Raw genomic sequence first — 20,003 nt, 5'->3', positions numbered from 1 at the left:
AAGTAAAGCAAGGGGATGGAAGGGGCGGGAAAGGAAAGGGAACGGGAAAGGAGGAGAGATGAAAAAAAGGGGAAAATAAATGAAATGCAGACGGAAAGGGGAGGAAAGTAAAGCAAGGGAATGGAAGGGGCGGGAAAGGAAAGGGAGTGGGAAAGGAGGAGAGATGAAAAAAAGGGGAAAATATATGAAATGCAGACGGGAAGGAGAGGAAAGTAAAGCAAGGGAATGGAAGGGGTGGGAAAGGAAAGGGAGTGGGAAAGGAGGAGAGAGGAAAAATAGGGGAAAATAAATGAAATGCAGACAGGAAGGAGAGGAAAGTAAAGCAAGGGGATGGAAGGGGTGGGAAAGGAGAGGGAACGGGAAAGGAGGAGAGATGAAAAAAAGGGGAAAATATATGAAATGCAGACGGGAAGGAGAGGAAAGTAAAGCAAGGGGATGGAAGGGGCGGGAAAGGAAAGGGAACGGGAAAGGAGGAGAGATGAAAAAAAGGGGAAAATATATGAAATGCAAGCGGAAACACATGCACTCCTGTATGTACCCAGCGTCCAGGAACTCGACTATTTATTTCCTCCTCTGTTTTTTGTTGTGGCGTAACTCAGTGGTGCTAACACGTTCTCCATTACAAATTTAATCAACATGTTGCCCCAGGATTCTTAACTTCCTCCTCTGTGTGTGCGTGTGCGTGTGTGTGAGCGTGTGGGCGTGTGTATGTGTGGGGGATGGGGGGGACAATTGTGACGCGGGGAATTATGAAGTGTTTTCCTTCAGTCTTCCCTTTTCCTCCCTTCCTTTCCTTGTAATCCTTGTTTTTGTATTTTCTCTCTTCTCCTCTCGCTGTGTCCTTATCCTCGACAGTTCTTGGCTCCACCGTTTTCCTCCAGTCTTCCCTTTTCCTCCCTTCCTTTCCCTGTAATCTTTGTTTTTGTATTTTCTCTCTTCTCCTCTCTTTGTGTCCTTATCCTCGACAGTTCTTGCTCTACCGTTTTCCTCCAGTCTTTCCTTTTCCTTCCTTCCTTTCCCTGTAATCCTTGTTTTTATATTTTCTCTCTTCTCCTTTCGCTGTGTCCTTATCGTCGACAGTTCTTGGCTCCACCGTTTTCCTCCAGTCTTCCCTTTTCCTCCCTTCCTTTCCTTGTAATCCTTGTGTTTGTATTTTCTCTCTTCTCTCTCTGTGTCCTTATCGTCGACAGTTCTTGGCTCGACCGTTTTCCTCCAGTCTTTGCTTTTCCTCCCTTCCTTTCCTTGTAATCCTTGTTTTTGTATTTTCTCTCTTCTCCTCTCGCTGTGTCCTTATCGTCGACAGTTCTTGGCTCCACCGTTTTCCTCCAGTCTTCCCTTTTCCTCCCTTCCTTTCCTTGTAATCCTTGTTTTTGTATTTTCTCTCTTCTCCTCTCTCTGTGTCCTTATCGTCGACAGTTCTTGGCTCCACCGTTTTCCTCCAGTCTTCCCTTTTCCTCCCTTCCTTTCCTTGTAATCCTTGTTTTTGTATTTTCTCTCTTCTCCTCTCGCTGTGTCCTTATCCTCGACAGTTCTTGGCTCCACCGTTTTCCTCCAGTCTTCCTTTTTCCTCCTTTCCTTTCCCTGTAATCCTTGTTTTTGTATTTTCTCTCTTCTCCTCTCTCTGTGTCCTTATCGTCGACAGTTCTTGGCTTCACCGTTTTCCTCCAGTCTTCCTTTTTCCTCCCTTCCTTTCCCTGTAATCCTTGTTTTTGTATTTTCTCTCTTCTCCTCTCTCTGTGTCCTTATCGTCGACAGTTCTTGGCTCCACCGTTTTCCTCCAGTCTTCCATTTTCCTCCCTTCCTTTCCCTGTAATCCTTGTTTTTGTCTTTCCTCTCTTCCCCTCTCTCTGTCTTTCTTATCCCCGACAGTTCTTGGCTCCACCCTCACCGCTCACTGACCTCTTACGCTTCTGGGATAATTGAGTGGTCCAGTATTTTTGTTTCCCTTTTCTCTCCTCAATTCATCTCCTCGTCCTTCTTCCTCTCCTCGTTCTTGTCTTGCCTCCCTCCTCTATCCATCTCTAGCGTCCTCTATCCTCTGTCTCCCTCTCTGTTTGTCTGTCTCTCTGTGTCACTCTTCCTCTCATCGCATCCTCTGTACATCCACCTATTTTCGTTGCTTTCGTTGCCCTTCATCCTCTCATATTCGTATTTACTTCTCTTTCAGTCCTCCTGCTCCGTCGCTTCAGCCTACTCATTCCCTCATTCTCAACCGTCCTCCTCTCTTTTCCGCCCTTCCCTCACTCATTCCCATTGCATTTCTACGGATTAGTCTTTCCTCCCCCTCCTGCCGTTTCTCTTCTCATTCAAGTCCGCTCTCACACAAAGATACACAGAGCAATGAGAGGTCGGCAAGAGGAAGGTCGCGCTACAGAAAACACTCCCTTTCGACATTATACACCCCCTGCTAACGCCGCCGTGATATTTATTTAGGTTCGCTCGGAAAGTTTTAATGGTCTTTGAAGTGTCAACATTGCCACCAAGTTTGTTTCAGTCTTCTATTTTTCTACTGGGAGAGACGAATCGTTAATGTTCTCTTCCTCCCTGAGACTGGATTGATTTAACGTGTACCCCTTTCTGAACCACCTACTGTTGCTTGGTGAATGTTACCTGTGTTGATTTATTTTATTTGTTCATTACATTTTAAATCCCTGGTCGTCATAACCCAATTGATGTTTTTTCAGCGAATACAAACTGTGGAACTTTAACTCATCTCTATTTTCCTTTCAAGCGTCTTACCCACTCCTGTTATTGTGTCTAATTGGATTCTTAACCCCTTGACTGCGGATTTCCTACAAGAAGACCTCACCAAGCTACAGGAATGGAACAAAAAGTGGCTGCTACAATTCAATGAAGAAAACTGTAAAGTCCTGCACCTTGGGAGGGGACATCCAGCACACCAGTACCACATGGGAAACACTCCACTATTCACCACAGAGGCAGAGAAAGACTTGGAACTATATGTTACCAGGCTACCAGTAAAAGCCAAATCCGTGCCAATCGCAGCAGACGGGCTAAGTATTCACGTCTATTTTGTAATAAGAAAAACAGAACTGGGCTGGATAATCCGACCGAGACTGACGAATGCCTGATAGAGCTCGACGACTTCATCCATTTCGTTGACTACCCTTTCAACTACAAAAAACTGCCATTATCTTCAGGCAAGTCCTTTCATGCGATGGTCGATACTTATCCCCTAAATCAAGTCTTTTTAATAGTCTGATTTACGGAGGTTGATATTCAGCGTGAAATAATTTAAGAGGCATTTTCTCCTGCCGCAAATATTGTAGCATTTGTGTATATAAAATAAATTTCACATATCGCCACTTAAAATTGCAAAACTTTCCACTATAAGGCATCAAAAATTTAGGGCCATATACTTAAACATTTAGGCGTCCAAGCACACACGGTTTTTGTAGGAGTTTTAGACATTTCCAGGGGTAGTTTAATGACCCTGCTGGTGGTTCGACCCTTCTCCTGTACCACGAGCCTAAAAAACACTCATGAGAACACGATTGATCTCCTTTTTGGCCTTTGGAAATAGTTGATGTGAGAGGTGGAAATGTCTAAGAATACCAACCTTAGACTCAGAATTGTCAGCATAAAAAAAACTCCCTTATACTGTGGATTTGAATCAGGTGGAGAAAGCATTCTTATCCCAGCACAAAGACTGTAGCGCTTCTCGACATGAAACACTTTGCCTGGGCACTTCAAACAGTCTGCAAACCTTCCCCTGTAAGACCCAGCGTCATTTTTTTTTCATTCTTTTTGTTTTGAGTCTTCCAATCATTTTCGTTTTTTCGTTTCTACAACTCACATTTTTTCCCTATGTCATTCTTCATTATTCTCTTCGTTTCTAGTCTTGTTTTTCTTTGATTCTTTTTTCCTTCCCCTTTTTCTTCTGATCTTTTTTCTTCTGTTTTCACTATTCGTATTTTTTTGGGGGGATCTAATCAGTCCTTTTAAATCGTCGTCAGCTAATCTATTGAACTCACTTGTTATGTCGATCTAGCCGTGATACTGATGACCCATAACAATGATCGCAAAACTGATACCCGAGTGAATTATTTTTCTTTCTCTTCTCATTTATATTTCTTTAACTTCGCTTCTCTTCCCCTCTAACTTACTTTCGCAGTTCGTTCCCCCTGTATCCGATATGTTTGTCCATTTCCATTGATTTTTCTTTTCCATTTTGCTTTTCCACCCCTTTTGCTCTCATTCAATATCCTTAATTCTATTAATTCCATATCCATTTATCTCTTTTCGTTATGAATATTCGTTTACTTCCGTTCTTTCTCTTCCCCTCTGTCCTATTTCTGTCTATTCGTCACGCTTTTATCCTGTCCCTTTCCTCTCATTTATCCAATCTTCTTTCCTACCCCTTCCATGTTTTCCTCCTTCCTCATTTTCCTCTTTCCGTTTACACTCCTTTAGTCTCTTCTTTCTCTTCCCCTCCATTCTATTTTTGTCCTTCCTTCCTTCCCCCTCTGTTCTAAGCTGTCCCATTCCTCTCTTTTTCCCGTTATTCTCTTTTACCCTCTTCCATATTTTCCTCCTTCCTCATTTTCCTCTTTCCGTTTACACTCCTTTAGTCTCTTCTTTCTCTTCCCTTCCAATCTATTTCTGTCCTTCCTTCCTTCCCCTCTGTTCTAAGCTGTTTCCTTCCTCTCTTTATCCCGTTTTTCTTTTTTACCCTCTTCCATATTTTCCTCCTTCCTCATTTTCCTCTTTCCGTTTACACTCCTTTAGTCTCTTCTTTCTCTTCCCCTCCATTCTATTTCTGTCCTTCCTTCCTTCCCCTCTGTTCTAAGCTGTTTCCTTCCTCTCTTTATCCCGTTTTTCTTTTTTACCCTCTTCCATATTTTCCTCCTTCCTCATTTTCCTCTCTTCGTTTATGCTCCTTTAGTCTCTTTCATCTCTTCCCCTCCATTTTATTTCTGTCCTTCTTTCCCCTTTGTTCTAAGCTGTTCCTTTCTCCTTTTTCCAGCTGTCTTTTTTACCCTCTTCGATATTTTGGTATTGTCCTCATATTTCCCATTCTCTATATTCCCTTGCGTCCCTTCCCTCTCTTCCCCTCTAACCTACTGCTCCCCTTTCTCTCCTCCCTCACCATTCCACATTTATCACTTTCCTTTCATTTATCAGTTGTTCCTTTTCACCCCCCTTCGATATTTTGGCCCATTCTCATTTTTCATTTTTCGTTCTCTCTATTTCCTTGCCTTCCTTTACCTCTCTTTTCCTCCACCCTTACTGCCGTCCTTCCTTCCTCCCCTTTCATTCTATATTTATCACTTTCCTTTTTTGCTTTTTGTATTTTTCTTTTCTACCCCTTTCCATTTTTTTTCTCCATTCCCTATTTTTCCTCTTTTCGTTCTCCATATTCGTCTGCTTTCCTTCCTTCTCTTTCGTTTTTTAATCTCTTTCCGTCCTTTCTTCCTTCTCTTTTGATTCCATATTTATCACTTTCCTCTCTTTTTTATCATTTTTCTCTCTTCCCTCTTCCATGTTTTTTTCACCACTCTTTATTTTTCTATTTTCGTCTTCTATACTCGCTTATTTTCCTTCCTTCTATATTTCCGTTCTTTCTTACTTCCCCTTTTATCCTATATTTGTTCCTCTTCCTCTCTTTTTTGCCATTGTTCTTTCCTATTTTCTTTAGCTTTCATTCATTTTCCTTTACATTTCTTTCCTTCTATATTTCCGTCCTTTCTTCCTCCTCTCTTATCCTATATTTGTTCCTCTTCCTCTTCTTTTTTGCCATTGTTCTTTCCTATTTCCTTTTGCTTTCATCCATTTTCTTTTTACTTTTTTTTTTCAATCACTTCCCTTCAGACCTTTTTATATTTTTCCTTCTTTATCTTATCTTTGTCCCTGTCCCTTCTTTTTTGCCTTTGTTCTTTTCTTCCCTTCCCTTCAGACCTATGTTTTTTCCCTCTTCATCATTTACTTTCCTCTTTTCCTCTCTTCCTTTTCCCATTGTTCTTTGCTACACTCTTTTGCTATCATCCAGTTTTCCTTTACATTTCTTCTTCACTTCCCTTCAAACCTATTACTTCCTATTCATCGTTACTTACCTACACTTTGGTCTCCTTCACTTTCCCTCATTTCCATATAACTTTCATTCACATATTTTCGTCCAAGCATCATTTTTTTCAGAGTACCTTCACCCAGCTCTCTCATTTCCCTTTCAAACCTACTACTTTTTTTTCATCGTTACTTACCTGCACTTTCCTCTCCTTCACTTTCCCTCATTTCCATATACCTTTCATTTCCAAATTTTCGTCCATACATCATTTTTTTCAGAGTACCTTCACCTATCTCTCTCATTTCCCTTTCTTGACTCTCCTCTTTGCCTTCCCTTCCTTTCCTAATTGTTCATTACTCACCCCTTTCTTTCTCCCCTCGTATCGCTTCCTCCCTTCCATCATCCTTTACGAATCCTAACTCCCCACTTCCGTTTTGCCCCCTCTCCCCTTTCTCTCTCTCTCTGTCTCTCTCTCTCTCTCTCTCTCTCTCTCTCTCTCTCTCTCTCTCTCTCTCTCTCTCTCTCTCTCTCTCTCTCTCTCTCTCTCTCTCTCTCTCTCTCTCTCTCTTTATTCGTCAATCACCTGCGCCTCGTTAAATGAAAAAATGAAGGGAGAAAAAATGGAAGGAAGAGAAAAATGGAAAAAGAGAAGAAAAAAGAAGAGAAAAAAAGGGAAAAAGAGAAAAGAAGAGAAAAAAGGGAAAATGAGAAGAGAGAAAAGAAGAAAGGAAAGAGAAAAGAAGAAAAAAAAGGGAAAAAGAGAAGAGAAAAGAAGAGAAAAAAGGGGAAAAGAGAAGAGAAAAGAAGAGAAAAAGCGAAAGATAAAATGGAAAAAATGGAAAAAAGAAGAGAAAAAGTGGAAAAAGAAAAAAAAGGAAAAAGAAAGTTAAAAAGAGAAAACAATACATAAAAAGGTCGTGTCCGGTGACCTTTTTGTTCCTTTACCGGTTGTGATTTTTCTCCGTGTCCGTGTGTGTGTGTGTGTGTGTGTGTGTGTGTGTGTGTGTGTGTGTGTGTGTGTGTGTGTGTGTGTGTGTGTGTGTGTGTGAGTGTGTTTGGTTCAGGTCTTGATATTTTTCCCTTGTCGGTGTTTGTCAATCACGAATGTTTTTTTTTTTTTAACTTCGTGTGCATGTAAGCCTTTGTGTGTGTGTGTGTGTGTGTGTGTGTGTGTGTGTGTGTGTGTGTGTGTGTTATCACTCCTCTCCCTTCCCTCCTCCTCCTCCTCCCTCTCTCCCCTTCTCTATGTCTGTCTGTCTGTCTGTCTGTCTGTCTGTCTGTCTGTCTGTCTGTCTTTCATGTTTATTTGTTCGTTTGTTTCTTTGTGTCTCCGCTTTCTTTTACGTTTGCAGTGTTGTGCTTGACTGGATGCTTTTATTGCTTTCATTGTTCTCTCTCTCTCTCTCTCTCTCTCTCTCTCTCTCTCTCTCTCTCTCTCTCTCTCTCTCTCTCTCTCTCTCTCTCTCTCTCTCTCTCTCTCTCTCACATTCCTTCATTCACTTTTAGCGTCACACTTCTTTACCGTTTCTCTTTCTACCTCTTTTTCTCTTCTACAATTTCTCTTCTTTCACTTTTATTCATTAGCTTTCCTCCCCTTTCTCCTTTCTCTTTTTTCTGATTTTTTTCTGGTTTTCTTTCACCCTCTCTATTTTCCTCCTCCTCCTCTTCCTCCATCTCCACTCCTTTTCTCTTTTCTTCCCCTCCACTTAACGTCAAACCCGGCTTCCTCTCTCACTGCTTTCCTTTCTCTACTTTCTCTCACCTTGTTTTGTTTCAGCTTTTCTTTTTCTTTTTGCTTTTACTTTGTCCGAAATAACTGTCGCCCCTCTTCTCCTCCTCCTCCTCTTCCTCCTTTTGCTCTTCGTCCCTCCTGTTACTCCTCCTTTTCCTTCTTCTATTTCTTCTTCTTCTTTTTCTCCTTCTTCTTCTTCTTTTTTTTTCTTCTTCTTCTTCTTCTTCTTCATCTTCTTTTTTTTCTTCTTTTCTTTTACTTCATCTTCTTCATCATCTTTTTTTTCTTCTTCTTTTTCTTCTTCCTTCTCGTCCTTTTCCTCCTCCTCCTTCTGGTCATCCACATCCTTGTCATCCTATTTCTTCCCGTCCCAGTTTCTTTCTAATAAATCGTCGTGTTCTTTTCTTCTTTTCTGTGTCATTCTTTTCGTTTCTTCTCCTGTTTTTCTTTCACTACTTTTTTTCTAATCTTTTTTTTTTCTTTTTACATTTCATATTCACATTTTTTCTGCTTTTTTGTTTTGCCTTTTGTTTTTTCTTTCGTTCCCTTTTTTATCTTTTTTATCTTTTTTTGTTTCTACTATTCTTATTTTTCTGCGTTATTGTTTATTGTTCTCTTCGTTTGTAGTCTCGTTTTTCTTCGATTTTCCTTTTCCTTCCTTCTCCTTTTTCTCATCTACTTTTGTTATTTCACTATCCACATATTCGTATTTTTTTCCCTCTTCCTCCTCATGATTTTTATAACCTTTTCTTTTCTTTGGTGTATTGTTTTTCGTTCATTTTTTCACTTTTTTCTTTCATCTTTTTCTCGACTCTTTCACTCGCAACAATTTTTACATTTTTTTCCCTTCCCTCAAGAGTCTGACCTCGAGTGTTGAGCTTTGACCGTTCCCGACAATCTCACGTTCTTTACACTTCATCCTTCATACGCTTCTTTATTTTTTTCTTCCTTCAGCAACTCGATGTCTTGACCTTCCTTCCCTTTTCCCTTCAATGGGCCAATAACTAACTGTCCCCTTTCACTTATCTCTCCTCTTCCCTCACCCGCTAACCTCCCCTTCCTGCTCCCTTCCTTATCACTCCTCTCCCTTCCCTCCTCCTGCCTCTCTCCACCTCTCTCTCTGTCTCACTCGTCCACTCTCACCTTCCACCTTATCTCTCGTCTTCCCCCACCTCTTCCTCATCCCTTCCTGCCCCCTTTCCCTTATCTCTCCACTCTCTTCCCTCCTCCTGCCTCTCTCCACCTCTCTCTCTGTCTCACTCGTCCACTCTCACCTTCCACCTTATCTCTCGTCTTCCCCCACCTCTTCCTCATCCCTTCCTGCCCCCTTTCCCTTATCTCTCCACTCTCTTCCCTCCTTCTGCCTCTCTCCACCTCTCTCTGTCTCACTCCTCCACTCTCACCTCCCACCTTCCTCTCCACTACCACCTCTCTTCCCCCTCTCCTTATCACTTCCTTCCCCTCCTCTCTCCACCTCTCTGTCTCCTCCTCCACTCCCTCACCTCTCTTCCCCCTCTCCTTATCACTTCCTTCCCCTCCTCTCTCCCTGTCTTCCCTCCCTTATCACTTCTCTCCCTTCTCTCCTCCTCCTCCCTCTTTTTCTCTCTCTTTTCCACTCTCAGACAAATCACCGCATCCGTTTTCTTTTCTCTCTCTCTCTCTCTCTCTCTCTCTCTCTCTCTCTCTCTCTCTCTCTCTCTCTCTCTCTCTCTCTCTCTCTCTCTCTCTCTCTCTCTCAAAAAAAAAAACCTTGTCTATTGTCCTTTCTTCCTCTCTCTCCAGTAAAACACAATAGCTCTCCTTTTTCCAACCTCTCTCCCTCTCTCTCTCTCCCCTCCACCCCTCCATCTCTCCCTCCACCTACACAATCTCCTGCTCATTCACCCCTGTCACCTCCCTCGGCATTTTTCTTTTTTTCCCCTCCATTCACTTCCCGGGTGTTTTTTTTATATCCATTCACTCCTTTCTCATCGCTATTTGTTCTCGGGGAGTTTCTAGAAAGGATTTTGTAGAGTGTGAGATCCTTCAGTGTCTTACGTTTCGCTTCTCTTAGTTTTTCTTATGTTTCTTCTTCCTTGTATTTTCATTTTCCGTTCGTTCTTCTCTTTCCCTCTGTTTATCAAGGACTTTTTATTCTCTTTTTTTTCTTCTTCTATTTTTTTTACTCATGATGTAGTAGATGGTTCCGTCACTTTATCTTACATACATAAATGTGAATAGTGAAATAACAAAAAAAAAAAGGTAAGAAAAGGGAACGAAAGAAAAAAACAAAAGACAAACAAAAAATGATAGATAATAATGACGCAGAAAAATTGGAGTACAGACAAATTGCTATCAAACGCATGACTCTTACATTTAAAGGCCGTCTCCCTAAATCTTGAAACATTCGCCTCAAATAATCAGAAAGGACGCGTCTACGGTTAAATACAGGTGAGTGAAAAACGATGGTTACTCATGATCTCTCTTCCTACTCATCCCTTCTTTCCTTCTCGAGTCCCTGCTACTCTCTCTTCCACCCATCATCAAGGATTTATGAAGCGGTTATCCATTTCACGCCCTTGAGCTGCCTCCTTCACTGTAAAAAAATGGTGATCCTTATATCCTCCCTCCTAGCTATCCTTCCTTCTCGAGTCCCTGCTACTCTCTCTTCCACCCATCATCAAGGATTTATGAAGCGGTTATCCATTTCATGCCCTTGAGCTGCCTCCTTCACTGTAAATAAATGGTAATCCTAATATCCTTCCTCCTAGCTATCCTTCCTTCTCGAGTCCCTGCTACTCTCTCTTCCACCCATCATCAAGGATTTATGAAGCGGTTATCCATTTCACGCCCTTGAGCTGCCTCCTTCACTGTAAAAAAATGGTAATCCTAATATCCTTCCTTCTCGAGTCCCTGCTACTCTCTCGTCCACCCATCATCAGGGATTTATGAAGCGGTAATCCAATTCACGCCCTTGAGCTGCCTCCCTCACTGTAAAAAAATGGTAATCCTCATATCCTCCCTCCTAGCTATCCTTACTTTCCTTCTCGAGTCCCTGCTACTCTCTCTTCCACCCATCATCAAGGATTTATGAAGCGGTTATCCATTTCACGCCCTTGAGCTGCCTCCTTCACTGTAAAAAAATGGTGATCCTTATATCCTTCCTCCTAGCTATCCTTACTTACCTTCTTGAATCCTTCCTCCCCCCCTTGTACTCACCTTCAGGGCCTTTCTGAAGCGGTTACTCATGATGTGGTAGAGGATGGGGTTAACGCAGGTGGAGATGTAGTAGGAGATGCCAGAGATGTTGTGGAGGATGTTGAAGAGCTTTACCACCGCTGGATTGGAGGCGTCTCCGTGCAGAGCCACCAGCCGCTGTGTCTGGTGCGGCGCGAAGCACAGGAAGAAGGCGATCACCACGGCCACTGGGGGAGAGAGAGAGAGGGGTGAGACGTGGAGGCGGTAGTTGAGACTTGGAGGAAATGGTGAGGAGAGGAGGCGGTGGTGAGAAAGAGAGGGAACAAACACTTCATGAGGGGCAAAGACGTAGATGTGATAGTGAAAGAAGAAAGCAAGGCAGCGGTGAGACGTGAGGAAGATGTGGAGATAAAAGGGAGTGTGAGGAAGGGAAGAAGTGGTGATAGGGGAGAACAATCATGTGGTAAGGAGTGAAGATGTAGATGTAATAGTAAGCAGGGAGAGAGAGGAAGATATGGAGGTGGCGGTGGGAAGAGAAAGAGAAGACATACTGCAGGGCGAGGTTAGAAAAAAAATATTGTGTAAGTTGGCGAGAGGGGGAGAACAGGCACTTGGTGAGAGATGAAGACTTGAATATAAAGGCAAGAGGGGAAAGCGAGGCCAAGGAGAGGAGGAGGAGGAGTCAGGGGAGAGGAAACTAATGGGGAAGCAGGTGTGAGAGGGGAGGGGAGAGCGGGAACGTGGAAAGGAGCGATAAAGATGTGGAGACAGAGGTGTGGGAGGGGAAAGAGTGAGGTCGCAGGAAGAGGGGAGACAAAGTTAGAGATAGCGATAGAAGGGTGGTAAGGGGAGTGACTTAGGAGTGTGTCGAGGGGAGGGAAGTGAGAAGAGGTGAAAAGGGCGGTAAAAGAGAAGAGGAAAAATGAAAAAAAAACAAGAAGGGAGAAGTAAGGAAGGTGTGAAAACGGAAAGGTGTGAGAGGAGGGAGAAAGAGAAGTAGGAGAGAGAAAGAGGAAGAGAACACGAAGAAGGCAAGAGAACGAGAGAAAAAGAGAGAGAAAGAGAGGGAGAGTACCTACATGTTGAGTAAGATGGATGGAGTGTAGGTGAGTGGAGGCATAAGAGAGGGAGGGAGGAGGAAAACGAGGAAGTGGTATTGGGGAGGGAGGGAAAGGAGAGGGAGAGAGGGATGCTGAGCGAGGCTCCGGGAGGCTGGGTGGCTGGCTGCTGTGAAGTCAAGTAAGAGCGATGGAGGAGTCGACAAGAGGATCATTTCGGGGCAGGAGGAGGCCGAAGGAGCGGAGGCGAGTGGCGACAAGAGTAAGGGAGTGACGAGCGAGGCGAGGAAGGAGTATTATGGAGTGCGAGTGTGAGGATGATGGAGAGCGTGAAGAGGGAGGGAAGGAGGGAAGTAGAGAGGCTTAGAGAGAGAGTGGAAGAAGAAGGATGATGATGATGTAGGAGGCGGTGATGAAGTATGTGATGAAAAGGTAAAGTTAAATCTTATATCTTAAAACCAATCTTTCAAGAGGAGGGTATCAGGGCACCTCTCCTCCCGAAATTGACCTATCTTTCGGCCACTCCTTTAACTCTTTTTAGGGGCAGTGAGTAGCGGGCTTTTTTTTCACATTTGTTTCCTTTTTTTATGCCCTTGAACTAACTCCTCTTCTGTAAAAAAAAAAAAATAGTTATAATGTCAACAGAATCTGAAATAATGAATGAAATCTAAGATAGCATCACCTTTTATTAAATATATCTGGTTAATTTTCATATATAATGGATAAGCCACAAACAATCGTACACAAACCTACATATTCTTGGCACAAATTTCTGCTTACGAGAGCGCCTGAAGTGTTTCATGTTTACAGTCTCTTCGAACACTGCACCAGTAGTCTGCCATCATGTGTGTCCCATCTGCCTTGATATCTCTCCTCCATAACCTTGATATCTTGATGAAAGGGCTCGCCATGCTCATCGCTCACGTCTCCAAGAGTAGCGGGAAATTCATCGAGGTGGCTCTTGAAGAAATGAACCTTTATGTTCATGTTGCAGCCTAAAAGATGACAGCCATCAAGCAATGTCTCCGCCAATCCTTGTAGTTTGATGCCTTTTTGCTTCCCCAAAATCCTTTCACAACAGCCACAAATGAATCTCATGGTCTTTTTCCTACGTCAGTCATCGAGCTCGAGAAGTTTTGTGATTTCATTAACTTTCTGATTTGTGTCCCATCAAAAACACCAGCTTTTATTTTATCATAACTTAGGCCAGGAAATGTTGCACATATGAATTTGAAACAGTCACCCTCCACATTAAGGGCTTCGACAAACTGCTTCATTAGTCCTAGTTTAATATGAAGGGCTGGGTGATGATTTTCTCTCTCACAGGCTACATCTGAGGTTATGTGCTTGCAGCAACACAAGCACATAACCCCCCTGTTTCCTTGAAAGTGGGTGACTTTGTTATGCTTCGAGTCCCAGACAGACATTCGAAATTGTCCCCTAAATTCGTGGGCCCACGCAAGATAGTTAGACAATTAGGTGGACACAAATTTGAGCTTTATGACCTCATTTTTAATACATATGAAACTGTGCATAGTGATCGTCTTCCCCTTTCTCCTTCTCTTCTTCGTTTCTCATTCAACTTACTCTTTTTCCCTCCCTCTCACATCTTCTACCTCTCGTTCATCTCCATTATTCTTTCCCATTCTCGTTTCTTAATGTCCTTCTCTCCCTCCCAAATTCCCTCCGTTTTCTACTGTTTGTTCTTCCTCCTTCCCTTCTTCAATCCCCTTTCGACCTTCCTCTCCTTCCTTTTCTCTCTCCCAGTTCCTCCTTCCTCTTCTCTTTTCCCATTCTTCCTGCCTTCATCCCAGACTCCTCTTTCAGCCTGATGATAACTCAGCCCTCCCTTCCCTGCTCCAATTTTGCAGCCCAGTAATTACTCTTGGGCTCTGTCCTTTCCCCTCTTATGATTTTGTGTCCGCCGGGCCGTGGTTATGCGTAATTAAGGGATATCAAGACCTGACAGACGAGAAACAATACTCAGATTTGGTCTAACTACTATTTCTACTACTACTACTACTACTACTACTACTATATTGTTTAAGAGAGAGAGAGAGAGAGAGAGAGAGAGAGAGAGAGAGAGAGAGAGAGAGAGAGAGAGAGAGAGAGAGAAAGGAAAAGAGGGAAAATGCAAAACAAGCAAAATGGGAAGCAAGAAGGAGAGGGAAACGGATTCTGCCCCATTAAAAGGTCATTTCTTAGGATTATCTGTCACGTTCCTTCGGCCCTTCGTTCTGCCATCCCGGATCCGACAAACTCCGTGATCGGCGCCTTCACGGTATTTTTGATTAACTTAATATTCCCGTCTGGGGGTTTTAAGTGTCAAGTCTTGCTTCAACCCTCCTCGCCTCGGCGGGGCTGGGGAGCGTCAGGGGGCCCAAGGTCTTCCTGGCGAGCGTCGCAGGGCCCAGGAGTCCCGGCAGAGCGCCTCGGCTCCCCCAGGGCGTTCATGGCGGTGCTGGAGATCCCGAGGGTCTAGGGGCGTGGGGTGGGGCCAGCAAGACAGAACTGACTATCTCAATAACCAGACAACCCATGAAATGACGCCAAGAAAAGGCAATACAAGAGAACACCAAGAAAAGAAGAGAGAACAGGAACAACACAAGAAATAAGAATGATATAGAAACAAAATAAAAGAAGCCGTGTGGTGTTGTATGTTGGTATGAGGGGGTCTTTTCTGGGGTGAAGGAGACTTACCCGTACCAGCACACAGCACCAACAAAAGGCGATTGAAGAGAACAGCAAGAAAAGAGGATAGAACATAAATAACACCAGAAAAGGAATGATATAGAAACAGAATTAAAGAAGAAGGCGTTCGGTGTTGTATGTTGGAACAAGTGGGTCTTTTCTGGGGTGAAGGAGACTCAGGAGTACCAGCACACAGCACCAGGAAAAGGCGATTGAAGAAAACACCAAGAGAAACAGGATAAAATACAAAACAATACCAGAGAAGTAATCATATAGAAAGAGAGTAAAAGAAGAAGGAAGATATAGAAAAAGACCAGCAAAAAATGATAATATAGAACCACAACATCGGTAAAAGGAAACTACCGTGTCATCTCATCAACTAGAAAAATGAACAAAAAAATCACAAAACGACAAAAAGCCAAAAAAATCTAGCATTAAGGCGTGTGGTGTTGTGTGTTGGTATGAGTGGGTCTTTTCTGGGGTGAAGGAGACTTACCCGTAACAGCACACAGCACCAAGGAAAGGAGATTGAAGAGAACATCGAGAAAAGAGGATGGAACAGATACAACACCAGAAAAGGAATGATATAGGAACGGAATAAAAGAAGAAGGCGTTTGGTGTTGTATGCTGGGACGAGTGGGTCTTTTCTGGGGTGAAGGAGACTTACCCGTACCAGAACACAGCACCAAGAAAAGTCGATTGAAGAGAACACCAAGGAAAGAGGATGGAACAAAAATAACACCAGAATAAAGGCGAAATTTAGAAAAAGAATAAAAGAAGGAAAATATAGATAAAGAACACCGAAAAAATGGTAATATGGAATCACATCGATAAAATGAAATGTATAGACAAATCATCCACCTTTCGGCCCTGACTAACATCCAAAATCATGGGTGAGTCTTTTCTGGGGTGAAAGAGGCTCATCCAGACCAAGGAACATAAAAAAAAGGATGATATAAAAAGAACACCAAGAAAATTAGATAAAAACAGAAAATAATGAAAAGAAAAAGAAAACACCAAGCAAAAGAAAAATTAGATTAAAGTAAAGTAAAATAAATAAATAAATAAATAAATAACAATATAATTATATAAAAAAAAATATATTAAAGATTAAATATTATAAGAAAAGGACATCATTCACCTTTATGTCTGAACACCAACATCATCAAAAATATGGGCGTCTTTTCTGGGGGGGTGGGGGGGGGAGGGGGGGGGAGGCTCATCCAAACCATCACAGAACATCCAGAAAAGGATATAAACACAAAAAACACAGGAAAAGGATGACTTGCTCGGCTCATGCTGGCTCCCGGAGTTCATTTGTGATGGTCTTTAGGACAGCCTTGGACCATTCGCGATGACTAATTTTATCGAGAGTCTTTCTTCCTAACATCTCGATCCAATCTTTCCATATCTTGTCACCTTTTTTTGATTTTCTTCCCATAATCTCTCTTCTTCATTTAAACTCGGTAGCAATATTTGTCAAACTTAACCTCGCTTCTTTATCCATTTCTTATTTAGCTGTTTCCTTTCCCTGTACATTTTTCTTTCATTATATCGCAGTTTTCCTCTTCTCTTCACAACCTCATCCTGAACCAAATCCCTCCCTAACTTTCACTCCTTTCTTTTAAATAGCTCCTAATTTTTACTTCGATCCTCTCCCTGGAGTTAAATTACTTTGTCTCTTGTATTTCTCTAATCTTCTTCCATTCCTCTCTTAATCCTCTCTTTCTGGGGCCCATGTTACGCTTCTTCTTCCACTTCACAAAGCAACACAAAGGAAGAACAAACAAAAGCAGACCTGATGGTCCTTACGAGGCTGTTTGTGACAAGCTACAGTAATTATTTAATCAAAGGTGGAAGATGAAGGACAGCAAAGGCGAAGGCTCCTCCCCACCCCTCCATCCCTCCAGCCAAAGCTGGCAGGAAAGGAAAAAGAACCATGCAGCATTTAAAAACTGTATGGAAATTATGTAGGAAAGAGGAAAGAACTACCATTACTGCTACCATTAACCGGGTGATAAAAACGGACAAGGACACCAGTATTCAAAAGAACTTAACGTTATTACGACAATGAGTAATATCTTAGTTGATGGTTGGACTCAAAATACTTGTCTAATCTATTCTTGAAGGCCGTAACTGTTGTACTATCAACGACATCACAGGGTAGAGAATTCCAAACATTAACGACTCGATTAAAGAAGTGTTTGGCTTCGTGCGACAACAATCTTTTACCACTTATCTTGAAATAGTGATTTCTTCTTGTTCTATTTGATTGATCAATTGCAGGTAAAGTAATCTTCCGCATTAATATCACTGAATCCTTTAAACATTTTAAACACTTCTATTAGATCGCCTAGCATTCTCCGTTTTGATAGGCTGAATAAATTTACTTCTTTAAGCCTTTGTTCATAAGATAAATTTCTCAATCTAGGAATATTTTTTGTTATTCTCCGTTGAACCCGTTTCAACTTTTCTATGTCTTTTCTGTAATGGGGTGACCAAAACTGTACACAGTACTCTAGATGGGGTCCAACCAACGAATTATACATAAAAGACTTGATCGTGTTCGCCATAATTACTTTTTCACGAACGCTTTTACACTGGTTGACAACTCTTAAGAATAAAACCACACACAAAAAAACAAAATATAAATCACTCCCGCCCGCCCGACGTCTGTGCTACATAGCCTCGCTGAAATTGGTGAAGGGAGGTATGTCTGACAGTTCTCGGATTAGTTTGCATCCCCTCGAACTCGTGTCTCTCTTTGCCAACGTACTAAAGCGACTGAATCGTTTAAGTCGTCCTTCATGCCGCTGAAACCTAAAGGGTGGCATCATTATCGTAAAAGGAGGAGGAGGAGGAGGAGGAGGAAGAGATCGACTATTAATGGGGAGTGTAAATATGACCAGGTACGCAGAATGGAGGAATGATGATGATGACGATGAACATAAATCAGAAGGAAAGAGAAGGTAAAGGAGATGAATAAGGTGATTTAAAGAGGCGAGTGAGGCCGAGCGGTGACACATGGCAGGAAGTGGAGAAGAGGAACTGAATAAAGAAAAAGAAAAGGAAAAGGGAATGGATAAAAGGGACAGGCCGAGAATCAGAGAGAAGGAAAAGGAAGGGAAGCAAACAGAATCGAGGGAATGCTGATATAAAAAAAAGAGAATGGAAAGGAAAGAAAAAAAAGTAGGAGGGAAATAAAAGGAATATAATGTAAGGGAAAACAGTTGAGAAAAAAACAAGGGAAATGTAACTGGTAAGCGAAAGGAAAGGAAAATAAACGGTTGAAAAGTGGGACAAAGATGAGGGATAAAAAAAGGACAGAACGAGAATGAAAGGGAAGAAAAGGAAAGGAAGCAATGGGAAGCGATGGAATGTTAATGTAGAAAAGGGGACTGTAAAAGAAAGTAAAAAAGTAGAAAAGAAAGAAAGAAAAGGCTTATAATGTAATGGGAAAAGGGCGGGAAATATGATACGAGAAATCTAACTTGACGGCGAAAGGAAAGGGGAAGAAACGGAAGAAGAAAAGAGGATCGCGGGAGAAGGGAAGGAAAAGTAAGACCAAAACGAATCAGGGAAGGACAGAAGGAGAGAGGAGGAACCAGGAAAGGACAGAAGTAGAGCGAAGGAACCAGGGAAGTACAGAAGTAGAGCGAAGGAACCAGGGAAGTACAGAAGGAAAGACAAGGAACCAGAAAAGGACAGGAGGAGAGAGATGGAACTAGGAAAGGACAGAAGGAGAGAGAAGGAACCAGGGAAGGGCAGAAGGAGAGAACGAACCAGGGATGTACAGAAGGAGGGAGAAGGAACCAGGAAAGGACAGAAGGAGAGAGAAGGAACCAGGGAAGGGCAGAAGGAGAGAACGATCCAGGGAAGTACAGAGGGAGAGAGAAGGAATCAGGGAAGTACAGAAGGGGAGAGAAGGAACCAGGGAAGGACAGAAGGAGAGAGAAGGAACCAGGGAAGTACAGAAGGAGAGAGAAGGAACCAGGGAAGTACAGAAGTAGAGCGAAGGAACCAGGGAAGTACAGAAGGAAAGACAAGGAACCAGAAAATGACAGAAGGAGAGAGAAGGAATCAGGGAAGGACAGAAGGAGGGAGAACGAATAAGAGAAGAACAGAAGGAGGGAGAAGGAACCAGCGAAGAACAGAAGGAGAGAATGAACCAGGGAAGAACAGAAGGAGAGAGAAGGAACCAAAGAAGGGCAGAAGAGGGGAGAACAGAGACGCCTCCCCCCATCACTCATTTTCCTCCGTAATGTTGTGTTAAGTGAGTCGGCCGTCCTTCCTCGCCATTACACTCCTCCATTCTTTAGAGTCGGATTTAGCGGGGCTTTTACGGCCTAATCTAGAGCCGTTGACATTCCCTCGAGTGGACGCTTTACTTTGTGGCGCCGCGAAACAAATATACACACACATTTATCTCTTACGCCTTTGCTGTTCAGGTTAATGAGGTTTCAGGTAATTCAAAGCCGCAGAAACATCAGGGAAGCCTTACGTGGTGCGAGATATTCTAATCAACAGACGCTTCTCTAAACGCTGGAAAACATCGAACGTAAACAGGAGACTTTTTGTATCGTATCTGTCAACATATCTGTCTTTGTTATCTGTCTATCTGTCTATCTGTCTATCTATCTGTATATACACCCAAACAAAAACAAAAACAGAGACAGATAAAAACCCACACACCCACCCACACACACACACACACACAGACACACACACACATACATATTCAAACAAAAACGATTTAATATACGAGTGTCTTCTCAGGCTCTCCCAACCCACTTGAGTCTCGTTCCCTCGCCTCCTTGATAACACAATTACGCCCCCCCGCCCGTCCCGCCGCCCACCATTACTTGCCCCAATAACTTGATCCCGCGGCCACACAGCGACGCTTCATCTTTTATATTTATGAATCTTTCTTATCTTACCCTTCAAGTCATATTTCCTACTGCTGTTTTTACGGTTTTAATTTTCTTTCTCGTTTTTTTTTGGTAAGTAATTGTTATGTGGGGTTGTGAAGGCTTGGTTAGAATAATGAAATGCAAGTATGATCTCTCTCTGTCTCTGTCTCTGTCTGTGTCCCTGTGTCCCTGTGTCTGTGTCTCTGTTTGTGTCTCTGTCTCTGTTTGTGTCTCTCTCTCTCTCTCTCTCTGTCTTTGTCTCTGTCTGTGTCTCTGTTTGTGTGTCTGTCAGTCTCTCTCTCTCTCTCTCTCTCTCTCTCTCTCGCTTAACCGTCTCATTAGCATCCTTTGAAGTCCATGGGGCCTCCTTTCTCTCGTCAAACAGCTTAGGTCTTCAAGAAACCTGCCCT

The 20,003-nt window shown here is 42.7% G+C and overlaps 1 protein-coding gene across 4 annotated transcripts in view; it reads right to left on the bottom strand.

Moving 5' to 3' along the window:
* The window catches only part of LOC127004162 (pyrokinin-1 receptor-like), a 215,919-nt gene that overhangs the window by 75,225 nt on the left and 120,691 nt on the right, over nt 1-20,003 (bottom strand). For all 4 annotated transcript variants that reach the window (XR_007757667.1, XM_050871631.1, XM_050871633.1 and 1 more), the window contains one exon: nt 10,956-11,161. Coding sequence is in view for 3 of the 4 variants with exons in the window: in XM_050871631.1 (XP_050727588.1) it covers nt 10,956-11,161 (206 nt within the window). In the remaining variant the exon portion in view is untranslated. The remainder of the gene's footprint in view (nt 1-10,955; nt 11,162-20,003) is intronic.

The sequence above is a fragment of the Eriocheir sinensis genome, chromosome 27 (assembly GCF_024679095.1).
Source record: "Eriocheir sinensis breed Jianghai 21 chromosome 27, ASM2467909v1, whole genome shotgun sequence".
In the NCBI taxonomy this organism is placed as follows: Eukaryota; Metazoa; Arthropoda; class Malacostraca; order Decapoda; family Varunidae; genus Eriocheir; species Eriocheir sinensis.
This window is presented reverse-complemented; position numbering and strand designations above follow the sequence as displayed.